Source organism: Cheilinus undulatus, linkage group 4 (genome assembly GCF_018320785.1).
Source record: "Cheilinus undulatus linkage group 4, ASM1832078v1, whole genome shotgun sequence".
NCBI classification, from domain to species: Eukaryota; Metazoa; Chordata; class Actinopteri; order Labriformes; family Labridae; genus Cheilinus; species Cheilinus undulatus.
Window position 1 is genome coordinate 50,283,641 of NC_054868.1, and position 9,224 is coordinate 50,292,864.

The following is a 9,224-nucleotide window of genomic DNA, read 5'->3' on the forward strand; positions in this document are numbered from 1 at the left end:
CTGGTTCCTGGTCGTTCCAAAGTCGAGGCTTAAAACTAAAGGTTACAGGGTCTTCTCCTAACCTTGCAAAGCAGATGGATCCACCCGTTTCCATGTTTCTCACTGGCAAATCCATCTTGCAAAGCTCCCATCTGAACCGTTTTGGCCCGGTTAGAAAGTGACAGGACCAATCAGCATCGAGGGGCAGTACTTTCGGGCCAGCGGAGTAAGCAAGCAGTGACAAGAGGCCGTTGCAATTATGGCAGAGATTAGCGTGGGTGCTGCTAAAGCATCAGTTTTATCAGAACTTGATGACATTTCTTCTTTAAAAGAAGAACAAAGAACAGCAGTGAGTTGTTTTCTTTTCAAAAATGACAAAAGTCGTGTACTGACATGTCTATAGCCGCCATGGTTTGCATTATGCAGTTCTTTATGGAGTTTACTTGTCGATGGCAGCTTTGATGTCACATTTTGTTGTTCTGATTGGCCCGTAGAGATGTAACAGATAGAACGTTCATCCAATCACCCTCCAAGGTTTTTTTTCAAAGTCTCTGCCCTTTCCCAAACGCCGTCTATGGACAGTTTACCAGATGGATGTGTGAAACACATCCATCTGGCATATCAGGTTAGCTTTCTTCATCCTGACCCCTCGACTTTGGAGCAACCTACCTGAGGAGCTAAGGCATGCAGAAACAGTCACTTCTTTTGAATCACTTCTTAAAACTCATAGACTTGCTTTTATGTGATTTCGTCTTCTTATTCCTTTAATCATCTCTCTACATTTTCATTTACCTTTGGACATGATTAATGCATGGACAAGGACAGCCATTGTGTGGTAAAGTTTCATATTCATTAAAATATGATGTAATAATTAAAAAAGTAATGCTCTGATAAGAAACTGAACTGTATGAATTTACACTTTTACTGCCTCACCTTAGCCTCTCTGTCTTGATAAGCTAACTGAAAGTCTGAAAGTAAGAGGCCATATTTTACTAAACAAATGGCCTACACTCTTATCTTCAGTGGTAAGTTAGTAAAAACACTTCCAGCTTCACAGAAAAGAAGGCAGCAGTAAGAAGAGTGAGTGGAGGCTGAAAAAGAACTGGCTATGCTCTGCACCATACCACTGATTAAAAGCTTTCTCTGCCAGTTTAGGTTTTGCTTATTTGCTTGCATCCCAAAAGGCTGAAACAGCTTAAAAATGTGAAACTTTTGAAGATGTAGACCTTCTGTTTCTGTATGTCAGAGTCATGTAGAGCAGGAAAAGGGCAGGGACACTTGAAAATTTGCATTGGTGCAGACTTTGCAGCCAATGGGGCTGTACTGATAAAGTATCATAAAATGACTGGTGAGTGGAGGTCTAATAGTACAGAGTGAGAACAGTTATAAAGCACCACTGTGGCAGCAGGAGGGCAGTCATGGGTGAAATGACACGTCTTCTCCTTCTGCTGTGGGCCGGTGAGTAGTCAACCATCTTCAACATTTATCATCACTTTGAGGTAGTATTTGACTGAATATTGGGTGCTTTTTTTTTTAGAAAGATATTGTTTTAGTAAAGTATATATATTTAGACTTGAAGTCCTTTTAAATAATCATCAATAGCCATGACAGTAGACGTAAACAATGTGACTCTACTTTCAAGTCTTTTCAACATTTGGGTGACTACATGGAAACTGATGGAGGAGTAGAGGTGGAAAACATCAGTGAACAGATTCAGAGAAAGTTCTTCATATCTAGGAAATGTTGATGTTTTCAAAAAAGTATTTTTGTGTCTTGAAAAACTTTCTCTATGTATTGCTTTTCTATTGCCCCTAAAAAGGCAAAGATCCAGTTAAAGTCATTGTAGCACTTCTGGCTTACATCTTTGTCACACATAATAATGTAGCACAGGTGATAATGCATTCAAGTATTTAAGCTTTGACTGGAAGTTAGTTTATGCTAAAACACATTTGAGTGCTTTTATGCAATAAATAAATAAATAAACACATTATAATAAAATGAATACATGCTTCAATTTTTAAAAAGTTGGGATTTTGTATAAATGTGAATAAAAATATTATCCAGTGATTAACAAATCATTTTAAGCTGAAATTCCACTGCTATTCAGTCTTCAAACTGATAAAATTCATTATATTTGCTGAAATATACACACTTTTAGAAGATGATGCCTTCTCCATATCACAGAAAAGTCGGGACAGGAGTATGTTCATTTTAACAATACTGAGTTGTGTTTACCTTCTACTTTACTACACCAGGCTGCCCACTGCTCACACACAACTTCATGATAAAACAATGTTTTACCACAAATTTACTCTGGAACAGTCCTAATGAAATGTTTTTGACTGTGAAAATTGACGCGTTAATGTGGATTAAACCATCATCATGATTAAAAATCATGATGTTGATTAAAATCAGATCTGATTAAGAATGTTAACACAATTAACCCATATACAGCCCACAATAACTCAAAATCCCTGAAACGTCTCTGGCAACACGTTTCAGGCAGTTTGTCCAAGTAGGGTTACCGTAGAGCAAATGGGCCGTTGATCCGGTAGTGATAAACCAACTCGATATGGAAGACGCTAAACAACACGCTGGCCCTCTCAATAGGAAATTTGAGTACAAAAAAAACAAAAAAAAAACAAGACGGAACAGTCGACAGACATAAAGTATTATGCACATTCTGCAGGAAGGAGTTTTCTTTACACCAAGGCACTTCCAGCTTAAAATACCACATTAACGCGAAGCATACGTTGGTCGGGGATTCTGCTAGCACTTTGACTAATGCATCGCCAAGCTTGCGACAAACCACCCTCAGTGAACGCCAAATTTAAAAGGGAGACCTTGAATAAAAGTAAATATTTTTCATCAAATTGATCTGTATTGTTTTAAAATTTGACATTACTAGCTGCTTATTGGGTGCCAGACATGTCTGGCCCTGCTATGTTTCTTGATTTAAAAATCTGGCCCAGTTGAATGTGTAATTAAATAGCCCTGGCATATATATTCCCTCCTGTCTTGAGTCTGCTTGCTTATGCAAAATAAAACGTGATTAATATAGATGAAAAATAATGATATTTAATCATGATTAATCTAAATAATTCCACAGCAACCCTGTGATTGATCTGATTATTTAATTTTAATTTTAATTTAATTTTAATTATTAATTTGATTATTTTAATCGTTTGACAGCACTAGTTTTTATATTATCTTTTCAAATCAGAAAAGTCTTTCCTGCAGAATCTTAGGAGGTCAGCAGGCTGGGTTAATGGCCATTTGTAACAGGCAGGTCCTGAGGAGGGCTATAGTTCTACTGGATTATCCAAATCATCTGCTTCAGAGCCAGTTTGAATGTTTGTCCTCAGGTCATAATTTTAGGGTTAATCCAAGTTGTCATTTAAAGGTCACATATTTCATCCTTTTATGACAAGTTTATATTAGCCTCAGAGGTCCCCAAAACACACTTGTGAAATTTGTTGCTGAAAAAATACTCCAGTACTGGATTTCTGCATGTCTAAACCCCCCTCTGTTTCAGCCCTGCTCAGAACGAGCCGTTTCTGTGTCTGTAGCTTAAATGTTACTGAGCTGTCTGACTCAACTGAACCTGTGGGGTGGAGCGAACACACCAAATAATATCATGAGGGTAGAATGGTTTGTGTCAGCAAACATTTTCTGAGGGAGGGATTTTTCTGATTCTTTGGGGGATTGTGGACAACCCAAGAGCACATATTTTTGCTAGAAAATCCTGAAAAAGTGTACTTTGCATAATATGTGACCTCTAGGCCCTTTGCAATTCACTGACTCATTGGCTGTGTCTGAAATCACTCCCTATTCACCATATATTTTGTCCAAGTTCTGAGTATTGTTATTCACTATATAGTGCTCTCACTCTATCCCACAATGCATTGTGAAAGTAGTGCACAACCAATGGTCTCTAGCCAAACAATATTTACCATCATGCAGTACAGTTGCTGCTCTAAAATATGATGGTTGAACTAGAGGAGCAAGGAAACACATACAAAAACTTTTTTAAAGCTTTTTTTGTTGATTGGTTTTAACCAAATCTGTAAGAAAATGTTAAGGGTGCAAAATGGAGTTTTCTCCCCAATTCAGGATTACAAGATGTGAAACCATTATCATTATAATATATTTTCCCACTAAAGACACAAAACTTTTTTTTTATCTGTTAGTATATTTGATTTCTTGTGAAAATATGTTAGGTTCAGTATCAGTTTTCAGTGAAATTCTACCGTTAATTTCGATCCTCAGCTGTTGTCATTGAAATCTACAAGCCATTGTTGCTAAACGTTTTAACTGTGAGAAGACAACGTCATTTCCTGCGGCTGGAGTAGCGTCCGAAATCATTTTTGTGTTTTGCATTAAAGTTCACTATGTTGTCCACTATATTCTGCTCACTATAGAATGGATAGTTAGTAGGGAATGAATGTGAGAATTCGGACAGAGACTATGTCTTTTGCACCATTATTACCTCTGCCAAGGAGGATTATGTGATGGATTGCATTTGTTTGTGTGTTTGTGTGTTCGTTTGTTCGTTTGTTAGCAACATAGCTCAACAAGTTATGGCTGGATTTTGATGAAATTTTCAGGGAATGTCAGAAATGGCATAAGAAAGGACTGATTAAATTTTGGGAGTGATCTGGATCACCGTCTGGATTCTGGATTTTTTTTAAGGATTCTGCACTATTGGGAGATAGGGCTAATGGCGGAGGTCTGCGCTGTTACCTCTTTACACCAGGAGATGGAGGACATGAGTAACTTCAATCCCAGCAGCATTTTTGGGCCACAAAGCTGGGAGGAATAGAGGAATATTCACCCTCTGCTATGACTTCCAGTTGTCCAGTGAGACCATGGGTGAGACTGTCAGTGCATCTGTTGGCACCAGCAGTCAATGCTTCCGCCATGACAGTTCACCTGTAGCGAAGCCAATGCTTTGCCTCAACGCGGGTCCATTCCATTGGGGATGGAGTAATCAGTGAATGCCGTGGTGGGGGGCGCATGGGGATGGATCCAGGAATTTTTTAAAGGATTCTTCACTGTTGGGAGATAGGGCTAATGGAGGAGGTCTGCGCTCTCTGAGTGCTTTTCTCGTTCCTCATGCACATCTCCAAATTTCACTTTGCATTGCTTGGTGATAAATTTCTTGTTGTGCACTCTGTATTGATTTCACTGCTGATTTAGTGCATATTGTTCTTAATTTTGTGTTATTCTTATTGTGTCTGACTTGCAAATGGTTTTATTTGGTCATATTTTTCTGCTGATGTCCAGTGTATGCTGTCTCCTGGGTGCTCCTGCTGCAAAACGAATTTTCTTGTAGAACAATAAAGATATTCTGAATCTCAATGTTACATTTTTTGCTCATATTCTGGAGTCAGAATTGACAAGCTTTGTTGTATTCAATATCTGTAGGCCTCTGGGTAGGCCTCAGGTTTCACGCGGTCCCTAAAAGTCTTAAAAAGTCTTAAAATTGACTTTTCAAATGTAAGCCCTTAAAAAAATTATAATTTCAACTTTTTGAAGGAACATTTTCTGGGATGTGTATTTATCCAAGCACTGTTTTCTAGCTATATTTATTTTTTTTATTTTGATCATTCTTTTTTACTCATATTTGTCCACATTACAGTTAACGGCATTAACAGCAATGCTGCATGTTCACACATTTCAGCCCCACCCCTCAGTGTGAGCGGGGTCAGAGAGAAGCCTTCAGTATTAGAGAGATATTAGCAAAATAATCTGTGTGTTTAATTTGAAACTAGCCATTGTAAAATGAACATGATGAAAAACGATACTTTCAAGATAACCAGGATGCGAGCTTCATAAAGGAGATGCCAATCTTCTATTATTAACCATTCAGTTTGGATTTCTCATTGAATTTTCACCACAATTTGTTAAATGAATACTCCCCAAAATGCTGGAAGTGCTAGGTGCTTAAAATTTCCTGGGTGGGGACCCCATAAACCCCTCTTAATATATATATAAAACACTATGACAGAATAACCCTTGTACTGTTATGAAACACTAGTCCAGCCAGGGTTACCAAATTGATTGTAAATATGCCAACCCTTATTTTGGATTGTTCTCCTTTTAAATAATTTGGTAGGTTACTTCTTTGTTGTAACAAAGCTTATGGTCAGTAGATCTAATACTGTTAGAAAGGCTGTTTATTTCCCTTTAAAATGGTGCCACATTGGTAAGGAACATACATTTGTGGGATGAGCAGCAGAGCTGAGTATTTGGGTTGCACCCATGAATTGGATGATTGAAGTCTGAAAAAACAAGACGTATTGGCAATTAAACAGTAAATTCATTTAACAAACAGGAGCCTCAGTAGTGTATGTACTGCCTGGTTCCTCCTCCTCATGCTGGTCACCAGCCTGGTCACACACTGCTGTGGGAGGGCATCCCATTCTTCGACCATTTGTCACATGCTAGCCAACGTGGTTGGGGCAGTCATGGGAGGCCTCCTGGCAGCCATATGAAGCCAGAGATTGGCTACATGCAAGCTGCTGTGGATTGTCCGGACAGAGAGCCGGTTATTGCACACTTTTGATTGAAAAGGGGCTTTTAATGTGCCAGAAATCATAAAAGTTGGGTATTTACGACCAATTAACTCATTGTCATATAACATTTGACGTTTGAACCAGAAAATCCAGACCCTGTCCAATATACCGAGAAAATCTCACAAGCCTTTCATTTTTACCACCCAAAAATGGTATTAATGTTTTCAGTTCAGGTTTTAAAAAGTCTCTAATTCAATGTTTAAAAGTGTAGGAACCCTGACTATGTAAATAATGTGATATATGGACTAAATCGTATTTTCTTTTTTCAGTGGTGATACAAATTCTTTTTTAACTCACACTGAGAGTTTCTTTTTCAGGTGTCTCAGTGAGCACAGCTGTGGATCTGCAGAAGAGAATCGTTGGAGGTCAGACATGTGGGAATAATGATCGTCAGTATCATGTGTTCTTAATAGGATTTGATGGGACTGACCCCATGACATGTGGAGGCTCTCTGATCAATAACTATTGGATTCTAACTGCAGCTCACTGCTGGAAGCCGTAAGAAAGAGACAGTTTTAAAAAGTTTAAAGAGTTGCAATACATTTTTTTGACATACAAAGCCAACATTAAGACAGCCCTCTTTCTGTTTTTATGCTAACAATATTAGTTATCACCTGACATCAAATATTGAATAATAACGGTAATTCTGTTATGCTCCTTTTGTTGTTTCTAGGTTGATGGCTGCTTTTGTGGGTGTGCATCCCGGTCTACCAGGTCAAAGACAAACAATTACAATCACAGAACACCACATCCGCAATATCAATAATGCAAATCATGACATCATGCTGCTGAAGTTAGCTACCCCTGCTCAGATCCAACATATAAATCTTCCGACGGCACACGAATGTAGCAATCGCAACAATGTGTGAGTAGTGATTGTTACACTGAATGTCTAGCACTGTAGATATCTTTGCACACTTAAAAGAAATAGCAATAAAATTGTATTGTTTTGTTGAATTACAGCGTGAAAGTGGTTCAGATTGCGGGGTACGGGCAAAAGACTATGGGACCCAACAAGGAAAGACGTAAGATGATTCTTGTCTGTTAGATTTCAAATGATCAGAGTTTATCAGAGATCTTTGACTCTCTGACAACCTGCTACGGACTTTATATTAATGATGACTGGAAAACCGATGTAAAGAAGTTTATAATGTAAAAATATACTGTGATATATTTGTTAGTACAGTGTGGGCTGTAGAATAAAAGGATCAAAGCAGGACACCTTGACACTAACAGGTTCTCTTCATAGACTACCAGAGTCTTGACCTGGTCCTGTCTCTCAAAATGGCCAAACATGGCTTTGACTCCTATCTTCATTCTATCTTCATCCCTTCATCCTTTAGCTCCTATCCTCATTCCTTCATCCTGTAGCTCCTATCCTCATCCCTTCATCCTTTAGCTCCTATCCTCATTCCTTCATCCTGTAGCTCCTATCCTCATCCCTTCATCCTTTAGCTCCTATCCTCATTCCTTCATCCTTTAGCTCCTATCCTCATTCCTTCATACCTTGACTCCAATCACTTTCCTAATCCCTCACCCTTGTCCTAATGCTATAATTCCTAGTTATTTCAATCCTTACCAACATAGCACATGTTTAAACAAATTATCTCAATCTAAAACTTATCTTTACTTTGTTTGATTTTGTTCATTTTGGTCATTCTTTCTTTCATTCTTTCATGTCATTTTTGCATGTTTTTTCTTTTGTTATCTAGAACCTGGTTTTACAAGTGAACTCCAGTGCGCGGACACCCAGGTCACTGACTGTTCGGACTTCCGGAGCTGTTTGCACATCTGTAATCCATGGTTGCATTACACTCATGGCTCTCAACACTGGTTCTGCGGCCAATGCCCTGCTGGTCAAGTGGATATATCTCCAGTAAGTCTGGATTTCATTTTAACCTCCAGTCACATGTCCTTGAAACTTTAAACTTCAGTAACAAAGGACTGCTTTCTTGCAGGGGGACTCTGGTGGAGCAGTGGTGCATAATAAAAAGATTTATGGAGTGATTTCTTTCAGTGGTTCTACTACTCATGCCTGTGTTTCACCAGCTGGATTCATGGATATCTGCCATCCTGACTACTTTACATGGATCAATGGGATTATTAGTAAGCCATAAACTTGGCTAATGTTAATGTTAATGTTAGAATGTTCCTTCAGTGGTAATGAAAAGGCTTGCTGCTGATTGATAAACTAATTTTGAATTATTTAAAAAGCCTTTACAAATAAACTATCTCACTGATCTTGAAATTAAAAAGTGGCTTTGAAAAAGTGGTTGACACATTAATGTTTAAGACTAGTTTTTTTGTTATGGTGTCACTGTTTGAGGAAACTACAGAGACCTTCTTTCATTAGTGCTGATGATATTAACAAGAACTAGGAGTCTCAATCTAAAGACTTACATAAAACTGAATAAAGAAACCATGACTCATAATCACGTGTTTTTCTTTACATGCCACAGAAAATTGAATGCATGAATATGACAGAGCCCATGCCTGTGCTGAAACAGTTAGATTAATGGATGTCAGCTCCCAAACATGTTACTGGTGTCTGTAAATTGCATACAAATAGTGTAAGAATGGAAAGTGAGTAACCAAAAATTCATCCTTATATAGTTATATAATAAGTATCTAAACCCTTCAAAATGATCTGATTTTCTGCAGAAATTG

At 38.1% G+C, this 9,224-nt stretch overlaps 1 protein-coding gene across 1 annotated transcript; it reads left to right on the forward strand.

Annotated features, from left to right (window-relative positions):
• The first annotated feature begins 1,368 nt into the window (after positions 1-1,368).
• LOC121509049 (putative trypsin-6) lies at positions 1,369-8,892 on the forward strand. The gene is made up of 6 exons (XM_041786247.1): positions 1,369-1,437; positions 6,875-7,055; positions 7,231-7,422; positions 7,521-7,582; positions 8,270-8,433; positions 8,516-8,892. Exons 1-6 carry the CDS (start codon positions 1,398-1,400, stop codon positions 8,672-8,674), a joined length of 798 nt encoding a protein of 265 aa, XP_041642181.1. The 5' UTR covers positions 1,369-1,397; the 3' UTR covers positions 8,675-8,892.
• The last annotated feature ends 332 nt before the right edge of the window (positions 8,893-9,224 follow it).